At 37.7% G+C, this 27,252-nt stretch overlaps 1 protein-coding gene across 1 annotated transcript in view; it reads right to left on the bottom strand.

Annotated features, from left to right (window-relative positions):
- The window catches only part of WDR62 (WD repeat domain 62), a 699,214-nt gene that overhangs the window by 475,719 nt on the left and 196,243 nt on the right, over positions 1-27,252 (bottom strand). The window contains exon 11 of the mRNA XM_085625650.1: positions 2,343-2,503. Coding sequence (XP_085481776.1) covers positions 2,343-2,503 — 161 coding nt within the window. The remainder of the gene's footprint in view (positions 1-2,342; positions 2,504-27,252) is intronic.

Raw genomic sequence — 27,252 nt, 5'->3', positions numbered from 1 at the left:
TTCGGTTTTCTTTCAAGTCATTACGCAGAAGGTGTGAAGCAGTGGCATAGATGGAGAATCAGTGGATCGGGATTCTAATCCTCAATTCATGCCTTCCCCACATCGTGTGCTCCTGGGAGAATGGTCTATCTTCATGTGTATAGCTTCCTTTCTTCTTTTTTTTGCAGTTTTAATTCGAACTCGACCCTTCATTTTAGGGAAGGGGAGACTAAAGAGTCTGCTGGAAATACAGGCTGTTGACAGGACGCCGAGACTCGAACCTGGGTCTCTAATTCTAAAGTAAGCAGCTCTGGCCATCACGCCACATCCTTCACTTGTGTTGTATACATCAATAACAGCTGCTGCCCTGGGACATCAGCAGAACAAAAACAATCTCGTTCATTATTATCACAACGGAGCTGGCATTTAATGTCGCTTGCTTCTATCTATTGTGACTTTTGTTGTATATGTGGCCGCTGCTGGAGTCTTACACTGTGAATCCAAGCGGATCTATTCTCTCTATCGCTCGCTCTCTCCCTCCACAGAAAGGGACATCTGTGGCACATGAAAGGTTTTTCCCCCATACCAACACAGTACAGACACCACAAACCTGTGCGATGTCATTTACGACCTGTGAAAGGACATTAAAAGGAGGAAAACATTAACATACCGTTTTACAGCTGACATCCATTTGTTATCGTCTTCCACGCTCTGTCCCATTCTCTGCGCCTTTAATCACTCCAGGACCCTCCTTTCCCATCTATGTAAGATATCCATCGATCTGCGCGTAACTCCCTTTGATGTCACATTTACCCGTGCAGCCATGGTAGCGGGGGGTGCGAGGTGCATGTTTACATTCCTGACTGAGCTGCCGTCGTCCGTCCGCTCGCGGGATGTCCACGGAGTCTCGCCCGAGACTTTGAAGTGCAGGGCACGAGACTATGCTGCTATATGATCATTGGAGCGTGCGCCCTGGAGAAATGTGAAGAATGCCTCCTTGCTGCTGCTGGGGGTTGGTTGAGCTGCTGCAGGGAAGGATAGTGTGCTGTTTCCCCTATTGGTAGAGGGGCACGCCACAGCTGCTGCTGGGAGGGTGTCCGTGCAGTGTCCCCTACAGCCACTAACACTGGCTGTGTCCCCGCTGAAAGAGGGTGTGTTTCCAATGTCCACTGAGGCCTCGCTATGGTACCTCTGAGGTGCGCGTGCAGAGCTCTAATGTTTCCTATGTTCAGCTAGTCCAGGTTTTTTCACGTTGCATTCCGGGACTTGTAGGCCTGTTTTAGGTTATTAAAAATTATGACCACAAATCCTAGAAAGCAAAGCAAACAAGAACTTAGGGCTGTACTCCGTGGCCTTCGGTGTCCTTGATCATACGAGATTCTAATCCCGAACCATCGGCTGCTGCCTGCCTGCCTTAGTGGTTACACGGATGGATCCTCACGGCCAGACAACAGCAAACAAGCTCATTGCGTGACAACACCGCACGGCTTCATTAGCACCTTCAAACCAAGGGGCAGGGGGAGAGGACAAGCACACCACTGCCTTTCTCCGAGGCGAAGCAGAAATGCCTCTGAGAAACGCAGTGGCGTTTTCAGATTCGGGGGCGTGTTTCTTTTTCTCTCCTCTTGCCATTGGCTGGAAGAGAGAAAAACACGCCTGAGAAAGGGCGTGGTTAGAAAGTAGAAAGAACAGCAAGGAACACGCCCCCGAATCTGGAAAAGACGGAGCCTATTTGGAGGGACGGCTCTCTCCTCCAATGGCTGGCCTCCGTTTAGGAAGCCAGCCAATGGAGGAGAAGCTAAAAGAGAGGCGGGCTAAATAGCCACTCTAGAAAACATTAAATCTCCGACTTCCGGTTCTGCCTTCGGCAGACCGGTAGTCCTCGACCTAATAAAAACAGAGGCTCAAAGACCAACAACTAACCGTTAATTCCTCTGACGAATGTAGTAAAACATTTGTCCTTTTGGTTAATTAGAAAAGACATTGATCGAACAGGAGGAGGAGAAAAGCGAACATAACCTATGAAAGGGGCAATAATTTGAATATAGACTAGAAAGAAAAGAGGAAAAGCATGTTCCATTCTAAAGCCTCTTAGGGGCTTAATTTGAGTTTGGCGGATGCAGCAGATTCAACAAAAATAGGCCATTGCCTAGTTCTCTCCATTTACAGTATATAGACATGTACGCACTCTGCCTTGTTTTGGGGGGGATGTACAGCATCCGCCGACCTCTAATTGCTTGATGGGCTGAAACAATTCAAGAGATGGTGCCCTGGCTGTGCAATTAAGCTAGGTGCAGAAAGAGTTTGGACGCAGACAGAGGACTACACAATTATTTCTAAATGTTGGAAACGACAGCACTTGCCTGATATTGCCACCTTTGTCACCCGAGGCAAGGTGTTGGCCATCCAGGCTTATTTGTATTACACGAACGCCACAAGCTCCATTTTCAAGTTTGTCAGTTGAATTTGCTGGATCTTTCAAGCGCTGGAGATTATGGTCTACATAGAGAATCTTCTGCACGTCCTAGGAGGACAAAAAAACAATCACTGTTGTAATGCTGCTCAAGTTCAAAATGCATAACATTTTTTTTTACATGCTCTCACATCTACAATGCTTTTAAATGTGGACCAGTGAGAACACTGAAAGGAGCACCAGCTGCTGTCAGCAAGTAAGGGCCAGATGTACGAACAATTTTAGCATGCGCAAACGGACTAGCGACCCGTTTGCGCATGCTAAAATTGGAATGGCCATGTACTAAAACAATTTTACGAGTTGCAAATGAATTGCGACTCGCAAAAAAGTGTATAGAGACTCGCTATCTGGAAGGGGCGTTCCCTTCCAAATAGCGACTCTGTTACCCATGTACAAATGTTGTGAAACTACAATTGCGGTCGCAAAACACTCGTAAATTACCACCCTCTTCAAGAGTCGCAAATTTGGAAGGGGTACCCAGGAGACCCCTTCCCCTTTGTGACAGGCTCTGAAAATATTTTTTAAGGGCAAGCAGTGGTCTCAGGAACCGCTACCTGCCCTTAAAAAATTAAATGAGAACGATTCATTTTTTTTTTTTTAAGTGCCTCTAGTTTTCTTTTAAGGAAAACGGGCTACATTAAACAATAAACTGCTTTATTTAAAAGCAGTCCCAGACATGTTGGGCTGCTGAGCCCAGCAGGCCACCATACCTGGGAGGGCCTGCCATTCCCAATGGGCTCGCAAATTGTGTGAGGCTCGTTCCAAGACATGACATTCCTGACATTCCATTCCATGACATTCCTAACATTCCATTCCAAGACATGACATTCCTAACATTCCATTCCAAGACATGACATTCCCGACATTGCATTCTAAGACATGACATTCCTGACATTCCATTCCATGACATGACATTCCTGACATTCCAATCCATGACATGACGTTCCTGACATTCCATTCTAAGACATGACATTCCTGACATTCCATTCTAAGACATGACATTCCTGACATTCTATTTTAAGACATGACATTCCTGACATTCCATTCCATGACATGACATTCCTGACATTGCATTCTAAGCCATGACATTCCTGACATTGCATTCTAAGGCATCATGACATTCCTGACATTCCATTCCATGACATGACATTCCTGACATTCCAATCCATGACATGACATTCCTGACATTCCAATCCATGACTTTCCTGACATTCCATTCTAAGACATGACATTCCTAACATTCCATAACATGACATGACATTCCTGACATTCCATGACATTACATGACATGACATTCCTGACATTGCATTCCAAGACATGACATTCCTGACATTGCATTCTAAGACATGACATTCCTGATATTCCATTCCACATGATATTCCTGACATTCCATTCTAAGACATGACATTCCTGACATTCCATTCCATGACATGACATTCCTGACATTCCATTCCTGACATTCCATTCCATGACATGACAGTCCTGACATTCCAATCCAAGACATGACATTCCTAACATTCCAATCCAAGACGTGACATTCTTGACATTGCATTCCAAGACATGACATTCCTGACATTGCATTCTAAGACATGACATTCCTGACATTCCATTCCATGACATTCCTGACATTCCAATCCATGACATGACATTCCTGACATTCCATTCTAAGACATGACATTCCTGACATTCCTGACATTCCATTCTAAGACATGACATTCCTGACATTGCATTCTAAGACATGACATTCCTGACATTCCATTCCATAACATGACATTACTGATATTCCAATCCATGACATGACGTTTCTGACATTCCATTCTAAGACATGACATTCCTGACATTCCATTCCATGACATTCCTGACATTGCATTCTAAGCCATGACATTCCTGACATTGCATTCTAAAACATCATGACATTCCTGACATTCCATTCCATGACATGACATTCCTGACATTCCATTCCATGACATGACATTCCAAGACATGACATTCCTGACATTCCATTCTAAGACATGACATTCCTGACATTCCAATCCATGACATTCCTGACATTCCATTCTAAGACATGACATTCCTGACATTCCATTCCAAGACATGACATTCCTGACATTCCATTTTAAGACATGACATTCCTGACATTCCATTCCATGACATGACATTCCTGACATTCCATAACATGACATGACATTCCATGACATGATATTCCTGACATTCCCTGACATGACATTCCTGACATTCCATGACATTCCATGACATGCCATTCCTGACATTGCATTCCAAGACATGACATTCCTGACATTCCAATCCAAGACATGACATTCCTGACATTGCATTCTAAGACATGACATTCCTGACATTGCATTCTAAGACATGACATTCATGACATGACATTCCTGACATTGCATTCCAAGACATGACATTCCTGACATTGCATTTTAAGACACGACATTCCTGACATTCCATGACATGACATTCCTGAAATTCCATTCCATGACATGCCATTCCTGAAATTCCATTCCATGACAGGACATTCCTGACATTCCAATCCAAGACATGACATTCCTGACATTGCATTCTAAGACATGACATTCCTGACATTGCATTCCATGACATGACATTCCTGACATTGCATTCCAAGACATGACATTCCTGACATTGCATTCTAAGACACGACATTCCTGACATTCCATGACATGACATTCCTGACATTCCAGTCTAAGACATGACATTCCTGACATTCCATGACATGACATTCCTGACATTCCATGACATGACATTCCTGACATTCCATTCCAAGACATGACATTCCTGACATTCCATTCCATGACATGACATTCCTGACATTGCATTCCAAGACATGACATTCCTGACATTGCATTCTAAGACACGACATTCCTGACATTCCATTAATAGACATGACATTCCTGACATTCCATTCCAAGACATGACATTGACATTCCATTAAAAGACATGACATTCCTGACATTCGATTAAAAGACATGACATTCCTGACATTCCATTAAGACATGACATTCCTGACATTCAATTAAAAGACATGATATTCCGTTCTATGACATGACATTCCTGACATTCCATTAACAGAAATGACATTCCTGACATTCCATTCCAAGACATGACATGACATTCCTGGCATTCCATTAAAAGACATGACATTCCTGACATTCCATTCTATGACATGACATTCCTGACATTCCATTAAAAGACATGACATTCCTGACATTCCATTAAAAGGCATGACATTCCTGACATTCCATTAAAAGGCATGGCATTCCTGACATTCCATTAAAAGGCATGACATTCCTGACATTCCATTAAAAGGCATGACATTCCTGACATTCCATTAAAAGGCATGACATTCCATTCTATGACATGACATTCCTGACATTCCATTAAAAGACATGACATTCCTGGCATTCCATTCTATGACCTGACATTCCTGACATTCCATTCTATGACATGACATTCCTGACATTCCATTAACATTCCATTCCAAGACATGACATTCCTGACATTCCATTAAAAGACATGATATTCCGTTCTATGACATGACATTCCTGACATTCCATTAAAAGACATGACATTCCTGACATTCCATTCCAAGACATGACATTCCATTCTATGGCATGACATTCCATTCTGACATGACAATCCTGACATTCCATTAAAAGACATGACATTCCTGACATTCCATAACATGACATGACATTCCTGACATTCCATTCCAAGACATGACATTCCTGACATTCCATTCCAAGACATGACATTCCTGTCATGACATTCCTGACATTCCATTAAAAGACATGACATTCCAGACATTCCATTCCAAGACATGACATTCTTGACATTCCATTAAAAGACATGACATTCCAGACATTCCATTCTATGACATGACATTCCATTAAAAGACATGACATTCCTGACATTCCATTAAAAGACATGACATTCCATTCTATGACATGACATTCCTGACATTCCAGTAAAAGACATGACATTCCTGACATTCCATTCCAAGACATGACATTCCTGACATTCCATTAAAACACATGACATTCCTGACATTCCATTCTATGACATTCCTGACATTCCATTAAAAGACATGACATTCCTGACATTCCATTCCAAGACATGACATTCCATTCTATGATATGACATTCCTGGCATTCCATTAAAAGACATGACATTCCTGACATTCCATTCTATGACATGACATTCCTGACATCCCATTAAAAGACATGCCATTCAATTCTATTATATGACATTCCTGACATTCCATTAAAAGACATGACATTCCATTAAAAGACATGACATTCCTGACATTCCATTAAAAGACATGACATTCCTGACATTCCATTCTATGACATGACATTCCTGACATTCCATTAAAAGACATGACATTCCATTCTATGACATGACATTCCTGACATTCTATTAAAAGACATGATATTCCTGACATTCCATTCCAAGACATGACATTCCATTAAAAGACATGACATTCCTGACATTCCATTCCAAGACATGACATTCCTGACATTCCATTAAAAGACATGACATTCCTGACATTCCATTCTATGACATGACATTCCTGACATTCCATTCTATGACATGACATTCCTGACATTCCATTAAAAGACATGACATTCCTGACATTCCATTCTATGACATGACATTCCTGACATTCCATTCTATGACATGACATTCCTGACATCCCATTAAAAGACATGCCATTCAATTCTATTATATGACATTCCTGACATTCCATTAAAAGACATGACATTCCATTAAAAGACATGACATTCCTGACATTCCATTAAAAGACATGACATTCCTGACATTCCATTCTATGACATGACATTCCTGACATTCCATTAAAAGACATGACATTCCATTCTATGACATGACATTCCTGACATTCCATTAAAAGACATGATATTCCTGACATTCCATTCCAAGACATGACATTCCATTAAAAGACATGACATTCCTGACATTCCATTCCAAGACATGACATTCCTGACATTCCATTAAAAGACATGACATTCCTGACATTCCATTCTATGACATGACATTCCTGACATTCCATTCTATGACATGACATTCCTGACATTCCATTAAAAGACATGACATTCCTGACATTCCATTCTATGACATGACATTCCTGACATTCCATTAAAAGACATGACATTCCTGACATTCCATTAAAAGACATGACATTCCTGACATTCCATTAAAAGACATGACATTCCTGACATTCCATTCCAAGACATGACATTCCATTAAAAGACATGACATTCCTGACATTCCATTCCAAGACATGACATTCCTGACATTCCATTAAAAGACATGACATTCCTGACATTCCATTCTGACATGACATTCCTGATATTCCATTAAAAGACATGACATTCCTGACATTCCATTCTATGACATGACATTCCTGACATTCCATTAAAAGACATGACATTCCTGACATTCCATTAAAAGACATGACATTCCTGACATTCCATTCTATGACATGACATTCCTGACATTCCATTAAAAGACATGACATTCTTGACATTCCATTAAAAGACATGACATTCCTGACATTCCATTCTATGACATGACATTCTTGACATTCCATTAAAAGACATGGCATTCCTGACATTCCATTCCAAGACATGACATTCCATTCTATGACATGACATTCCATTAAAAGACATGACATTCCTGACATTCCATTCTATGACATGACATTCCTGACATTCCATTAAAAGACATGACATTCCTGACATTCCATTAAAAGACATGACATTCCTGACATTCCATTCTATGACATGACATTCCTGACATTCCATTCTATGACATGACATTCCATTCTATGACATGACATTCCTGACATTCCATTAAAAGGCATGACATTCCTGACATTCCATTAAAAGACATGACATTCCTGACATTCCTTTAAAAGACATGACATTCCATTAAAAGACATGACATTCCTGACATTCCATTAAAAGACATGACATTCCTGACATTCCATTCTATGACATGACATTCCTGACATTCCATTAAAAGACATGACATTCCTGACATTCCATTAAAACACATGACATTCCTGACATGACATTCCTGACATGCCATTAAAAGACTGACATTCCTGACATTCCATTCTATGACATGACATTCCTGACATTCCATTAAAAGACATGACATTCCATTCTATGACATGACATTCCTGACATTCCATTAAAAGACATGACATTCCTGACATTCCATTAAAAGACATGACATTCCTGACATTCCATTCTATGACATGACATTCCTGACATTCCATTAAAAGACATGACATTCCTGACATTCCATTAAAAGACATGACATTCCTGACATTCCTTTAAAAGACATGACATTCCATTAAAAGACATGACATTCCTGACATTCCATTAAAAGACATGACATTCCTGACATTCCATTCTATGACATGACATTCCTGACATTCCATTAAAAGACATGACATTCCTGACATTCCATTAAAACACATGACATTCCTGACATGACATTCCTGACATTCCATTAAAAGACATGACATTCCTGACATTCCATTCTATGACATGACATTCCTGACATTCCATTAAAAGACATGACATTCCATTCTATGACATGACATTCCTGACATTCCATTAAAAGGCATGACATTCCTGACATTCCATTAAAGGACATGACATTCCTGACATTCCATTCTATGACATGACATTCCTGACATTCCATTGAAAGACATGACATTCCGGACATTCCATTAAAAGACATGACATTCCTGACATTCCATTCTATGACATGATATTCCTGATATTCCATTAAAAGACATGACATTCCTGACATTCCATTCCAAGACATGACATTCCATTCTATGACATGACATTCCTGACATTCCATTAAAAGACATGACATTCCTGACATTCCATTAAAAGACATGACATTCCTGACATTCCATTCTATGACATGACATTCCTGACATTCCATTAAAAGACATGACATTCCATTCTATGACATGACATTCCTGACATTCCATTAAAAGACATGACATTCCTGACATTCCATTCCATGACATGACATTCCTGACATTCCAATCCATGACATGACGTTCCTGACATTCCATTCTAAGACATGACATTCCTGACATTCCATTCTAAGACATGACATTCCTGACATTCTATTTTAAGACATGACATTCCTGACATTCCATTCCATGACATGACATTCCTGACATTGCATTCTAAGCCATGACATTCCTGACATTGCATTCTAAGGCATCATGACATTCCTGACATTCCATTCCATGACATGACATTCCTGACATTCCAATCCATGACATGACATTCCTGACATTCCAATCCATGACTTTCCTGACATTCCATTCTAAGACATGACATTCCTAACATTCCATAACATGACATGACATTCCTGACATTCCATGACATTACATGACATGACATTCCTGACATTGCATTCCAAGACATGACATTCCTGACATTGCATTCTAAGACATGACATTCCTGATATTCCATTCCACATGATATTCCTGACATTCCATTCTAAGACATGACATTCCTGACATTCCATTCCATGACATGACATTCCTGACATTCCATTCCTGACATTCCATTCCATGACATGACAGTCCTGACATTCCAATCCAAGACATGACATTCCTAACATTCCAATCCAAGACGTGACATTCTTGACATTGCATTCCAAGACATGACATTCCTGACATTGCATTCTAAGACATGACATTCCTGACATTCCATTCCATGACATTCCTGACATTCCAATCCATGACATGACATTCCTGACATTCCATTCTAAGACATGACATTCCTGACATTCCTGACATTCCATTCTAAGACATGACATTCCTGACATTGCATTCTAAGACATGACATTCCTGACATTCCATTCCATAACATGACATTACTGATATTCCAATCCATGACATGACGTTTCTGACATTCCATTCTAAGACATGACATTCCTGACATTCCATTCCATGACATTCCTGACATTGCATTCTAAGCCATGACATTCCTGACATTGCATTCTAAAACATCATGACATTCCTGACATTCCATTCCATGACATGACATTCCTGACATTCCATTCCATGACATTCCAAGACATGACATTCCTGACATTCCATTCTAAGACATGACATTCCTGACATTCCAATCCATGACATTCCTGACATTCCATTCTAAGACATGACATTCCTGACATTCCATTCCAAGACATGACATTCCTGACATTCCATTTTAAGACATGACATTCCTGACATTCCATTCCATGACATGACATTCCTGACATTCCATAACATGACATGACATTCCATGACATGATATTCCTGACATTCCCTGACATGACATTCCTGACATTCCATGACATTCCATGACATGCCATTCCTGACATTGCATTCCAAGACATGACATTCCTGACATTCCAATCCAAGACATGACATTCCTGACATTGCATTCTAAGACATGACATTCCTGACATTGCATTCTAAGACATGACATTCATGACATGACATTCCTGACATTGCATTCCAAGACATGACATTCCTGACATTGCATTTTAAGACACGACATTCCTGACATTCCATGACATGACATTCCTGAAATTCCATTCCATGACATGCCATTCCTGAAATTCCATTCCATGACAGGACATTCCTGACATTCCAATCCAAGACATGACATTCCTGACATTGCATTCTAAGACATGACATTCCTGACATTGCATTCCATGACATGACATTCCTGACATTGCATTCCAAGACATGACATTCCTGACATTGCATTCTAAGACACGACATTCCTGACATTCCATGACATGACATTCCTGACATTCCAGTCTAAGACATGACATTCCTGACATTCCATGACATGACATTCCTGACATTCCATGACATGACATTCCTGACATTCCATTCCAAGACATGACATTCCTGACATTCCATTCCATGACATGACATTCCTGACATTGCATTCCAAGACATGACATTCCTGACATTGCATTCTAAGACACGACATTCCTGACATTCCATTAATAGACATGACATTCCTGACATTCCATTCCAAGACATGACATTGACATTCCATTAAAAGACATGACATTCCTGACATTCGATTAAAAGACATGACATTCCTGACATTCCATTAAGACATGACATTCCTGACATTCAATTAAAAGACATGATATTCCGTTCTATGACATGACATTCCTGACATTCCATTAACAGAAATGACATTCCTGACATTCCATTCCAAGACATGACATGACATTCCTGGCATTCCATTAAAAGACATGACATTCCTGACATTCCATTCTATGACATGACATTCCTGACATTCCATTAAAAGACATGACATTCCTGACATTCCATTAAAAGGCATGACATTCCTGACATTCCATTAAAAGGCATGGCATTCCTGACATTCCATTAAAAGGCATGACATTCCTGACATTCCATTAAAAGGCATGACATTCCTGACATTCCATTAAAAGGCATGACATTCCATTCTATGACATGACATTCCTGACATTCCATTAAAAGACATGACATTCCTGGCATTCCATTCTATGACCTGACATTCCTGACATTCCATTCTATGACATGACATTCCTGACATTCCATTAACATTCCATTCCAAGACATGACATTCCTGACATTCCATTAAAAGACATGATATTCCGTTCTATGACATGACATTCCTGACATTCCATTAAAAGACATGACATTCCTGACATTCCATTCCAAGACATGACATTCCATTCTATGGCATGACATTCCATTCTGACATGACAATCCTGACATTCCATTAAAAGACATGACATTCCTGACATTCCATAACATGACATGACATTCCTGACATTCCATTCCAAGACATGACATTCCTGACATTCCATTCCAAGACATGACATTCCTGTCATGACATTCCTGACATTCCATTAAAAGACATGACATTCCAGACATTCCATTCCAAGACATGACATTCTTGACATTCCATTAAAAGACATGACATTCCAGACATTCCATTCTATGACATGACATTCCATTAAAAGACATGACATTCCTGACATTCCATTAAAAGACATGACATTCCATTCTATGACATGACATTCCTGACATTCCAGTAAAAGACATGACATTCCTGACATTCCATTCCAAGACATGACATTCCTGACATTCCATTAAAACACATGACATTCCTGACATTCCATTCTATGACATTCCTGACATTCCATTAAAAGACATGACATTCCTGACATTCCATTCCAAGACATGACATTCCATTCTATGATATGACATTCCTGGCATTCCATTAAAAGACATGACATTCCTGACATTCCATTCTATGACATGACATTCCTGACATCCCATTAAAAGACATGCCATTCAATTCTATTATATGACATTCCTGACATTCCATTAAAAGACATGACATTCCATTAAAAGACATGACATTCCTGACATTCCATTAAAAGACATGACATTCCTGACATTCCATTCTATGACATGACATTCCTGACATTCCATTAAAAGACATGACATTCCATTCTATGACATGACATTCCTGACATTCTATTAAAAGACATGATATTCCTGACATTCCATTCCAAGACATGACATTCCATTAAAAGACATGACATTCCTGACATTCCATTCCAAGACATGACATTCCTGACATTCCATTAAAAGACATGACATTCCTGACATTCCATTCTATGACATGACATTCCTGACATTCCATTCTATGACATGACATTCCTGACATTCCATTAAAAGACATGACATTCCTGACATTCCATTCTATGACATGACATTCCTGACATTCCATTCTATGACATGACATTCCTGACATCCCATTAAAAGACATGCCATTCAATTCTATTATATGACATTCCTGACATTCCATTAAAAGACATGACATTCCATTAAAAGACATGACATTCCTGACATTCCATTAAAAGACATGACATTCCTGACATTCCATTCTATGACATGACATTCCTGACATTCCATTAAAAGACATGACATTCCATTCTATGACATGACATTCCTGACATTCCATTAAAAGACATGATATTCCTGACATTCCATTCCAAGACATGACATTCCATTAAAAGACATGACATTCCTGACATTCCATTCCAAGACATGACATTCCTGACATTCCATTAAAAGACATGACATTCCTGACATTCCATTCTATGACATGACATTCCTGACATTCCATTCTATGACATGACATTCCTGACATTCCATTAAAAGACATGACATTCCTGACATTCCATTCTATGACATGACATTCCTGACATTCCATTAAAAGACATGACATTCCTGACATTCCATTAAAAGACATGACATTCCTGACATTCCATTAAAAGACATGACATTCCTGACATTCCATTCCAAGACATGACATTCCATTAAAAGACATGACATTCCTGACATTCCATTCCAAGACATGACATTCCTGACATTCCATTAAAAGACATGACATTCCTGACATTCCATTCTGACATGACATTCCTGATATTCCATTAAAAGACATGACATTCCTGACATTCCATTCTATGACATGACATTCCTGACATTCCATTAAAAGACATGACATTCCTGACATTCCATTAAAAGACATGACATTCCTGACATTCCATTCTATGACATGACATTCCTGACATTCCATTAAAAGACATGACATTCTTGACATTCCATTAAAAGACATGACATTCCTGACATTCCATTCTATGACATGACATTCTTGACATTCCATTAAAAGACATGGCATTCCTGACATTCCATTCCAAGACATGACATTCCATTCTATGACATGACATTCCATTAAAAGACATGACATTCCTGACATTCCATTCTATGACATGACATTCCTGACATTCCATTAAAAGACATGACATTCCTGACATTCCATTAAAAGACATGACATTCCTGACATTCCATTCTATGACATGACATTCCTGACATTCCATTCTATGACATGACATTCCATTCTATGACATGACATTCCTGACATTCCATTAAAAGGCATGACATTCCTGACATTCCATTAAAAGACATGACATTCCTGACATTCCTTTAAAAGACATGACATTCCATTAAAAGACATGACATTCCTGACATTCCATTAAAAGACATGACATTCCTGACATTCCATTCTATGACATGACATTCCTGACATTCCATTAAAAGACATGACATTCCTGACATTCCATTAAAACACATGACATTCCTGACATGACATTCCTGACATGCCATTAAAAGACTGACATTCCTGACATTCCATTCTATGACATGACATTCCTGACATTCCATTAAAAGACATGACATTCCATTCTATGACATGACATTCCTGACATTCCATTAAAAGACATGACATTCCTGACATTCCATTAAAAGACATGACATTCCTGACATTCCATTCTATGACATGACATTCCTGACATTCCATTAAAAGACATGACATTCCTGACATTCCATTAAAAGACATGACATTCCTGACATTCCTTTAAAAGACATGACATTCCATTAAAAGACATGACATTCCTGACATTCCATTAAAAGACATGACATTCCTGACATTCCATTCTATGACATGACATTCCTGACATTCCATTAAAAGACATGACATTCCTGACATTCCATTAAAACACATGACATTCCTGACATGACATTCCTGACATTCCATTAAAAGACATGACATTCCTGACATTCCATTCTATGACATGACATTCCTGACATTCCATTAAAAGACATGACATTCCATTCTATGACATGACATTCCTGACATTCCATTAAAAGGCATGACATTCCTGACATTCCATTAAAGGACATGACATTCCTGACATTCCATTCTATGACATGACATTCCTGACATTCCATTGAAAGACATGACATTCCGGACATTCCATTAAAAGACATGACATTCCTGACATTCCATTCTATGACATGATATTCCTGATATTCCATTAAAAGACATGACATTCCTGACATTCCATTCCAAGACATGACATTCCATTCTATGACATGACATTCCTGACATTCCATTAAAAGACATGACATTCCTGACATTCCATTAAAAGACATGACATTCCTGACATTCCATTCTATGACATGACATTCCTGACATTCCATTAAAAGACATGACATTCCATTCTATGACATGACATTCCTGACATTCCATTAAAAGACATGACATTCCTGACATTCCATTCCAAGACATGACATTCCATTAAAAGACATGACATTCCTGACATTCCATTCCAAGACATGACATTCCTGACATTCCATTAAAAGACATGACATTCCTGACATTCCATTCTATGACATGACATTCCTGATATTCCATTAAAAGACATGACATTCCTGACATTCCATTAAAAGACATGACATTCCTGACATTCCATTAAAAGACATGACATTCCTGACATTCCATTAAAAGACATGACATTCCTGACATTCCATTCTATGACATGACATTCCTGACATTCCATTGAAAGACATGACATTCCGGACATTCCATTAAAAGACATGACATTCCTGACATTCCATTCCAAGACATGACATTCCATTCTATGACATGACATTCCTGACATTCCATTAAAAGACATGACATTCCTGACATTCCATTAAAAGACATGACATTCCTGACATTCCATTCTATGACATGACATTCCTGACATTCCATTAAAAGACATGACATTCCTGACATTCCATTAAAAGACATGACATTCCTGACATTCCATTAAAAGACATGACATTCCTGACATTCCTTTAAAAGACATGACATTCCTTTAAAAGACATGACATTCCATTAAAAGACATGACATTCCTGACATTCCATTAAAAGACATGACATTCCTGACATTCCATTCTATGACATGACATTCCTGACATTCCATTAAAAGACATGACATTCCTGACATTCCTTTAAAAGACATGACATTCCATTAAAAGACATGACATTCCTGACATTCCATTAAAAGACATGACATTCCTGACATTCCATTCTATGACATGACATTCCTGACATTCCATTAAAAGACATGACATTCTTGACATTCCATTAAAAGGCATGACATTCCATTCTATGACATGACATTCTTGACATTCCATTAAAAGACATGACATTCCTGACATTCCATTCTATGACATGACATTCCTGACATTCCATTCTATGACATGGCATTCCTGACATTCCATTAAAAGACATGACATTCCTGACATTCCATTAAAAGACATGACATTCCTGACATTCCATTAAAAGACATGACATTCCATTCTATGACATGACATTCCTGACATTCCATTAAAAGACATGGTATTCCATTCTATGACATGACATTCCTGACATTCCATTAAAAGACATGACATTCCTGACATTCCATTAAAAGACATGCCATTCAATTCTATGATATGACATTCCTGACATTCCATTCTATGACATGACATTCCTGACATTCCATTAAAAGACATGACATTCCTGACATTCCATTAAAAGACATGACATTCCTGACATTCCATTAAAAGACATGACATTCCTGACATTCCATTCTATGACATGACATTCCATTAAAAGACATGACATTCCTGACATTCCATTCTATGACATGACATTCCTGACATTCCATTAAAAGACATGACATTCCTGACATTCCATTCCAAGACATGACATTCCATTAAAAGACATGACATTCCTGACATTCCATTCTATGACATGACATTCTTGACATTCCATTAAAAGACATGGCATTCCTGACATTCCATTCCAAGACATGACATTCCATTCTATGACATGACATTCCTGACATTCCATTAAAAGACATGACATTCCTGACATTCCATTAAAAGACATGACATTCCTGACATTCCATTCTATGACATGACATTCCTGACATTCCATTAAAAGACATGACATTCCTGACATTCCATTAAAAGACATGACATTCCTGACATTCCATTCTATGACATGACATTCTTGACATTCCATTAAAATACATGATATTCCTGACATTCCATTAAAATACATGACATGACATTCCTGATATTCCATTAAAAGACATGACATTCCTGACATTCCATTAAAAGACATGACATTCCTGACTTTCCATTAAAAGACATGACATTCCTGACATTCCATTAAAAGACATGACATTCCATTCTATGACATGACATTCCTGACATTCCATTAAAAGACATGGTATTCCATTCTATGACATGACATTCCTGACATTCCATTAAAAGACATGACATTCCTGACATTCCATTCTATGACATGACATTCCTGACATTCCATTAAAAGACATGACATTCCTGACATTCCATTCTATGACATAACATTCCTGACATTCCATTAAAAGACATGACATTCCTGACATTCCATTAAAAGACATGAAATTCCTGACATTCCATTCTATGACATGACATTCCTGACATTCCATTAAAAGACATGACATTCCATTCTGACATGACATTCCTGACATTCCATTCTATGACATGACATTCCTGACATTCCTTTAAAAGACATGACATTCCATTAAAAGACATGACATTCCTGACATTCCATTAAAAGACATGACATTCCTGACATTCCATTCTATGACATGACATTCCTGACATTCCATTAAAAGACATGACATTCCTGACATTCCATTAAAAGACATGACATTCCTGACATTCCATTAAAAGACATGACATTCCTGACATTCCATTAAAAGACATGACATTCCTGACATTCCTTTAAAAGACATGACATTCCATTAAAAGACATGACATTCCTGACATTCCATTAAAAGACATGACATTCCTGACATTCCATTCTATGACATGACATTCCTGACATTCCATTAAAAGACATGACATTCCTGACATTCCTTTAAAAGACATGACATTCCATTAAAAGACATGACATTCCTGACATTCCATTCTATGACATGACATTCCTGACATTCCATTAAAAGACATGACATTCTTGACATTCCATTAAAAGGCATGACATTCCTGACATTCCATTAAAAGACATGACATTCCATTCTATGACATGGCATTCCTGACATTCCATTAAAAGACATGACATTCCTGACATTCCATTAAAAGACATGACATTCCTGACATTCCATTAAAAGACATGACATTCCATTCTATGACATGACATTCCTGACATTCCATTAAAAGACATGGTATTCCATTCTGACATGACATTCCTGACATTCCATTAAAAGACATGACATTCCTGACATTCCATTCTATGACATGACATTCCTGACATTCCATTAAAAGACATGGCATTCCTGACATTCCATTCTATGACATAACATTCCTGACATTCCATTAAAAGACATGACATTCCTGACATTCCATTAAAAGACATGAAATTCCTGACATTCCATTCTATGACATGACATTCCTGACATTCCATTAAAATACATGACATTCTTGACATTCTATTAAAAGACATGACATTCCTGACATTCCATTCTATGACTTGACATTCTTGACATTCCATTAAAAGACATGGCATTCCTGACATTCCATTCCAAGACATGACATTCCATTCTATGACATGACATTCCTGACATTCCATTAAAAGACATGACATTCCTGACATTCCATTAAAAGACATGACATTCCTGACATTCCATTAAAAGACATGACATTCCTGACATTCCATTCTATGACATGACATTCCTGACATTCCATTAAAAGACATTACATTCCATTCTATGACATGCCATTCCTGACATTCCATTAAAAGACATGCCATTCCTGACATTCCATTAAAAGACATGACATTCCTGACATTCCATTAAAAGACATGACATTCCTGACATTCCATTCTATGACATGACATTCCTGACATTCCATTAAAAGACATGACATTCCTGACATTCCATTCTATGACATGACATTCCTGACATTCCATTAAAAGACATGACATTCCTGACATTCCATTAAAAGACATGACATTCCTGACATTCCATTCTATGACATGACATTCCTGACATTCCATTAAAAGACATGACATTCCTGACATTCCATTAAAAGACATGAAATTCCTGACATTCCATTCTATGACATGACATCCCTGACATTCCATTAAAATACATGAAATTCCTGACATTCCATTCTATGACATGACATTCCTGACATTCCATTAAAAGACATGACATTCCTGACATTCCATTCTATGACTTGACATTCTTGACATTCCATTAAAAGACATGGCATTCCTGACATTCCATTCCAAGACATGACATTCCACTCTATGACATGACATTCCTGACATTCCATTAAAAGACATGACATTCCTGACATTCCATTAAAAGACATGACATTCCTGACATTCCATTCTATGACATGACATTCCTGACATTCCATTAAAATACATGACATTCTTGACATTTCATTAAAAGACATGACATTCCTGACATTCCATTCTATGACATGACATTCTTGACATTCCATTAAAAGACATGGCATTCCTGACATTCCATTCCAAGACATGACATTCCATTCTATGACATGACATTCCTGACATTCCATTAAAAGACATGACATTCCTGACATTCCATTCTATGACATGACATTCCTGACATTCCATTAAAAGACATGACATTCCATTCTATGACATGACATTCCTGACATTCCATTAAAAGGCATGACATTCCTGACATTCCATTAAAGGACATGACATTCCTGACATTCCATTCTATGACATGACATTCCTGACATTCCATTGAAAGACATGACATTCCTGACATTCCATTGAAAGACATGACATTCCATTAAAAGACATGACATTCCTGACATTCCATTCTATGACATGACATTCCTGATATTCCATTAAAAGACATGACATTCCTGACATTCCATTCCAAGACATGACATTCCATTCTATGACATGACATTCCTGACATTCCATTAAAAGACATGACATTCCTGACATTCCATTAAAAGACATGACATTCTTGACATTCCATTAAAAGGCATGACATTCCTGACATTCCATTAAAAGACATGACATTCCATTCTATGACATGGCATTCCTGACATTCCATTAAAAGACATGACATTCCTGACATTCCATTAAAAGACATGACATTCCTGACATTCCATTAAAAGACATGACATTCCTGACATTCCATTAAAAGACATGACATTCCATTCTATGACATGACATTCCTGACATTCCATTAAAAGACATGGTATTCCATTCTATGACATGACATTCCTGACATTCCATTAAAAGACATGACATTCCTGACATTCCATTCTATGACATGACATTCCTGACATTCCATTAAAAGACATGGCATTCCTGACATTCCATTCTATGACATAACATTCCTGACATTCCATTAAAAGACATGACATTCCTGACATTCCATTAAAAGACATGAAATTCCTGACATTCCATTCTATGACATGACATTCCATTAAAATACATGACATTCTTGACATTCTATTAAAAGACATGACATTCCTGACATTCCATTCTATGACTTGACATTCTTGACATTCCATTAAAAGACATGGCATTCCTGACATTCCATTCCAAGACATGACATTCCATTCTATGACATGACATTCCTGACATTCCATTAAAAGACATGACATTCCTGACATTCCATTAAAAGACATGACATTCCTGACATTCCATTAAAAGACATGACATTCCTGACATTCCATTCTATGACATGACATTCCTGACATTCCATTAAAAGACATTACACTCCATTCTATGACATGCCATTCCTGACATTCCATTAAAAGACATGACATTCCTGACATTCCATTAAAAGACATGACATTCCTGACATTCCATTCTATGACATGACATTCCTGACATTCCATTAAAAGACATGACATTCCTGACATTCCATTCTATGACATGACATTCCTGACATTCCATTAAAAGACATGACATTCCTGACATTCCATTAAAAGACATGAAATTCCTGACATTCCATTCTATGACATGACATTCCTGACATTCCATTAAAATACATGAAATTCTTGACATTCCATTAAAAGACATGACATTCCTGACATTCCATTCTATGACTTGACATTCTTGACATTCCATTAAAAGACATGGCATTCCTGACATTCCATTCCAAGACATGACATTCCACTCTATGACATGACATTCCTGACATTCCATTAAAAGACATGACATTCCATTAAAAGACATGACATTCCTGACATTCCATTAAAAGACATGACATTCCTGACATTCCATTCTATGACATGACATTCCTGACATTCCATTAAAATACATGACATTCTTGACATTTCATTAAAAGACATGACATTCCTGACATTCCATTCTATGACATGACATTCTTGACATTCCATTAAAAGACATGGCATTCCTGACATTCCATTCCAAGACATGACATTCCATTCTATGACATGACATTCCTGACATTCCATTAAAAGACATGACATTCCTGACATTCCATTCTATGACATGACATTCCTGACATTCCATTAAAAGACATGACATTCCATTCTATGACATGACATTCCTGACATTCCATTAAAAGGCATGACATTCCTGACATTCCATTAAAGGACATGACATTCCTGACATTCCATTCTATGACATGACATTCCTGACATTCCATTGAAAGACATGACATTCCTGACATTCCATTCTATGACATGACATTCCTGACATTCCATTAAAAGACATGACATTCCTGACATTCCATTCCAAGACATGACATTCCATTCTATGACATGACATTCCTGACATTCCATTCTATGACATGACATTCCTGACATTCCATTGAAAGACATGACATTCGGACATTCCATTAAAAGACATGACATTCCTGACATTCCATTCTATGACATGACATTCCTGATATTCCATTAAAAGACATGACATTCCTGACATTCCATTCCAAGACATGACATTCCATTCTATGACATGACATTCCTGACATTCCATTAAAAGACATGACATTCCTGACATTCCATTAAAAGACATGACATTCCTGACATTCCATTCTATGACATGACATTCCTGACATTCCATTAAAAGACATGACATTCCATTCTATGACATGACATTCCTGACATTCCATTAAAAGACATGACATTCCTGACATTCCATTCCAAGACATGACATTCCATTAAAAGACATGACATTCCTGACATTCCATTCCAAGACATGACATTCCTGACATTCCATTAAAAGACATGACATTCCTGACATTCCATTCTATGACATGACATTCCTGATATTCCATTAAAAGACATGACATTCCTGACATTCCATTCTATGACATGACATTCCTGACATTCCATTAAAAGACATGACATTCCTGACATTCCATTAAAAGACATGACATTCCTGACATTCCATTCTATGACATGACATTCCTGACATTCCATTAAAAGACATGACATTCTTGACATTCCATTAAAAGACATGACATTCCTGACATTCCATTCTATGACATGACATTCTTGACATTCCATTAAAAGACATGGCATTCCTGACATTCCATTCCAAGACATGACATTCCATTCTATGACATGACATTCTGACATTCCATTAAAAGACATGACATTCCTGACATTCCATTATATGACATGACATTCCTGACATTCCATTAAAAGACATGACATTCCTGACATTCCATTAAAAGACATGACATTCCTGACATTCCATTCTATGACATGACATTCCTGACATTCCATTAAAAGACATGACATTCCATTCTATGACATGACATTCCTGACATTCCATTAAAAGGCATGACATTCCTGACATTCCATTAAAAGACATGACATTCCTGACATTCCATTCTATGACATGACATTCCTGACATTCCATTGAAAGACATGACATTCCGGACATTCCATTCTATGACATGACATTCCTGACATTCCATTCCAAGACATGACATTCCATTCTATGACATGACATTCCTGACATTCCATTAAAAGACATGACATTCCTGACATTCCATTAAAAGACATGACATTCCTGACATTCCATTCTATGACATGACATTCCTGACATTCCATTAAAAGACATGACATTCCTGACATTCCATTAAAAGACATGACATTCCTGACATTCCTTTAAAAGACATGACATTCCATTAAAAGACATGACATTCCTGACATTCCATTAAAAGACATGACATTCCTGACATTCCATTCTATGACATGACATTCCTGACATTCCATTAAAAGACATGACATTCCTGACATTCCTTTAAAAGACATGACATTCCATTAAAAGACATGACATTCCTGACATTCCATTAAAAGACATGACATTCCTGTCATTCCATTCTATGACATGACATTCCTGACATTCCATTAAAAGACATGACATTCTTGACATTCCATTAAAAGGCATGACATTCCATTCTATGACATGACATTCTTGACATTCCATTAAAAGACATGACATTCCTGACATTCCATTCTATGACATGACATTCCTGACATTCCATTCTATGACATGGCATTCCTGACATTCCATTAAAAGACATGACATTCCTGACATTCCATTAAAAGACATGACATTCCTGACATTCCATTAAAAGACATGACATTCCATTCTATGACATGACATTCCTGAAATTCCATTAAAAGACATGGTATTCCATTCTATGACATGACATTCCTGACATTCCATTAAAAGACATGACATTCCTGACATTCCATTAAAAGACATGCCATTCAATTCTATGATATGACATTCCTGACATTCCATTAACAGACATGACATTCCTGACATTCCATTAAAAGACATGACATTCCTGACATTCCATTAAAAGACATGACATTCCATTCTATGACATGACATTCCTGACATTCCATTCTATGACATGACATTCCTGACATTCCATTAAAAGACATGACATTCCTGGCATTCCATTCTATGACATGACATTCCTGACATTCCATTAAAAGACATGACATTCCTGACATTCCATTCTATGACATGACATTCCTGACATTCCATTAAAAGACATGACATTCCTGACATTCCATTAAAAGACATGACATTCCTGACATTCCATTCTATGACATGACATTCCTGACATTCCATTAAAAGACATGACATTCCTGACATTCCATTCTATGACATGACATTCCTGACATTCCATTAAAAGACATGACATTCCTGACATTCCATTCCAAGACATGACATTCCATTAAAAGACATGACATTCCTGACATTCCATTCTATGACATGACATTCTTGACATTCCATTAAAAGACATGGCATTCCTGACATTCCATTCCAAGACATGACATTCCATTCTATGACATGACATTCCTGACATTCCATTAAAAGACATGACATTCCTGACATTCCATTAAAAGACATGACATTCCTGACATTCCATTCTATGACATGACATTCCTGACATTCCATTCTATGACATGACATTCCTGACATTCCATTAAAATACATGAAATTCTTGACATTCCATTAAAAGACATGACATTCCTGACATTCCATTCTATGACTTGACATTCTTGACATTCCATTAAAAGACATGGCATTCCTGACATTCCATTCCAAGACATGACATTCCACTCTATGACATGACATTCCTGACATTCCATTAAAAGACATGACATTCCATTAAAAGACATGACATTCCTGACATTCCATTAAAAGACATGACATTCCTGACATTCCATTCTATGACATGACATTCCTGACATTCCATTAAAATACATGACATTCTTGACATTTCATTAAAAGACATGACATTCCTGACATTCCATTCTATGACATGACATTCTTGACATTCCATTAAAAGACATGGCATTCCTGACATTCCATTCCAAGACATGACATTCCATTCTATGACATGACATTCCTGACATTCCATTAAAAGACATGACATTCCTGACATTCCATTCTATGACATGACATTCCTGACATTCCATTAAAAGACATGACATTCCTGACATTCCATTAAAAGACATGACATTCCTGACATTCCATTAAAAGACATGACATTCCTGACATTCCATTCTATGACATGACATTCCTGACATTCCATTAAAAGACATGACATTCCATTCTATGACATGACATTCCTGACATTCCATTCTATGACACGACATTCTTGACATGACATTCCTGACATTCCATTAAAAGACATGACATTCCCTGACATGACATTCCTGACATTCCATTAAAAGACATGACATTCCTGACATTCCATTCTATGACATTCCTGACATTCCATTAAAAGACATGACATTCCTGACATTCCATTCTATGACATGACATTCCTGACATTCCATTAAAAGACATGACATTCCTGACATTCCATTAAAAGACATGACATTCCTGACATTCCATTAAAAGACATGACATTCCTGACATTCCATTAAAAGACATGACATTCCTGACATTCCATTCTATGACATGACATTCCTGACATTCCATTAAAAGACATGACATTCCATTCTATGACATGACATTCCTGACATTCCATTCTATGACACGACATTCTTGACATGACATTCCTGACATTCCATTAAAAGACATGACATTCCTGACATTCCTTTAAAAGACATGACATTCCTGACATTCCTTTAAAAGACATGACATTCCATTAAAAGACATGACATTCCTGACATTCCATTAAAAGCCATGACATTCCTGACATTCCATTCTATGACATGACATTCCTGACATTCCATTAAAAGACATGACATTCCTGACATTCCATTCCAAGACATGACATTCCATTAAAAGACATGACATTCCTGACATTCCATTCTATGACATGACATTCCTGACATTCCATTAAAAGACATGACATTCCTGACATTCCATTCTATGACATGACATTCCTGACATTCCATTAAAAGACATGACATTCCTGACATTCCATTAAAACACATGACATTCCTGACATGACATTCCTGACATTCCATTAAAAGACATGACATTCCTGACATTCCATTCTATGACATGACATTCCTGACATTCCATTAAAAGACATGACATTCCATTCTATGACATGACATTCCTGACATTCCATTAAAAGGCATGACATACCAGACATTCCATTAAAGGACATGACATTCCTGACATTCCATTCTATGACATGACATTCCTGACATTCCATTGAAAGACATGACATTCCTGACATTCCATTCTATGACATGACATTCCTGACATTCCATTAAAAGACATGACATTCCTGACATTCCATTCCAAGACATGACATTCCATTCTATGACATGACATTCCTGACATTCCATTAAAAGACATGACATTCCTGACATTCCATTAAAAGACATGACATTCCTGACATTCCATTAAAAGACATGAAATTCCTGACATTCCATTCCAAGACATGACATTCCATTCTATGACTTGACATTCCATTAAAAGACATGGCATTCCTGACAATCCATTCCAAGACATGACATTCCACTCTATGACATGACATTCCTGACATTCCATTAAAAGACATGACATTCCATTAAAAGACATGACATTCCTGACATTCCATTCTATGACATGACATTCCTGACATTCCATTAAAATACATGACATTCTTGACATTTCATTAAAAGACATGACATTCCTGACATTCCATTCTATGACATGACATTCTTGACATTCCATTAAAAGACATGGCATTCCTGACATTCCAAGACATGACATTCCATTCTATGACATGACATTCCTGACATTCCATTAAAAGACATGACATTC

The sequence above is a fragment of the Triturus cristatus genome, chromosome 9 (assembly GCF_964204655.1).
Source record: "Triturus cristatus chromosome 9, aTriCri1.1, whole genome shotgun sequence".
NCBI lineage: Eukaryota > Metazoa > Chordata > Amphibia > Caudata > Salamandridae > Triturus > Triturus cristatus.
The sequence above is the reverse complement of the archived record's forward strand: the minus strand, read 5'-3'. Positions and strand labels throughout refer to the sequence as shown.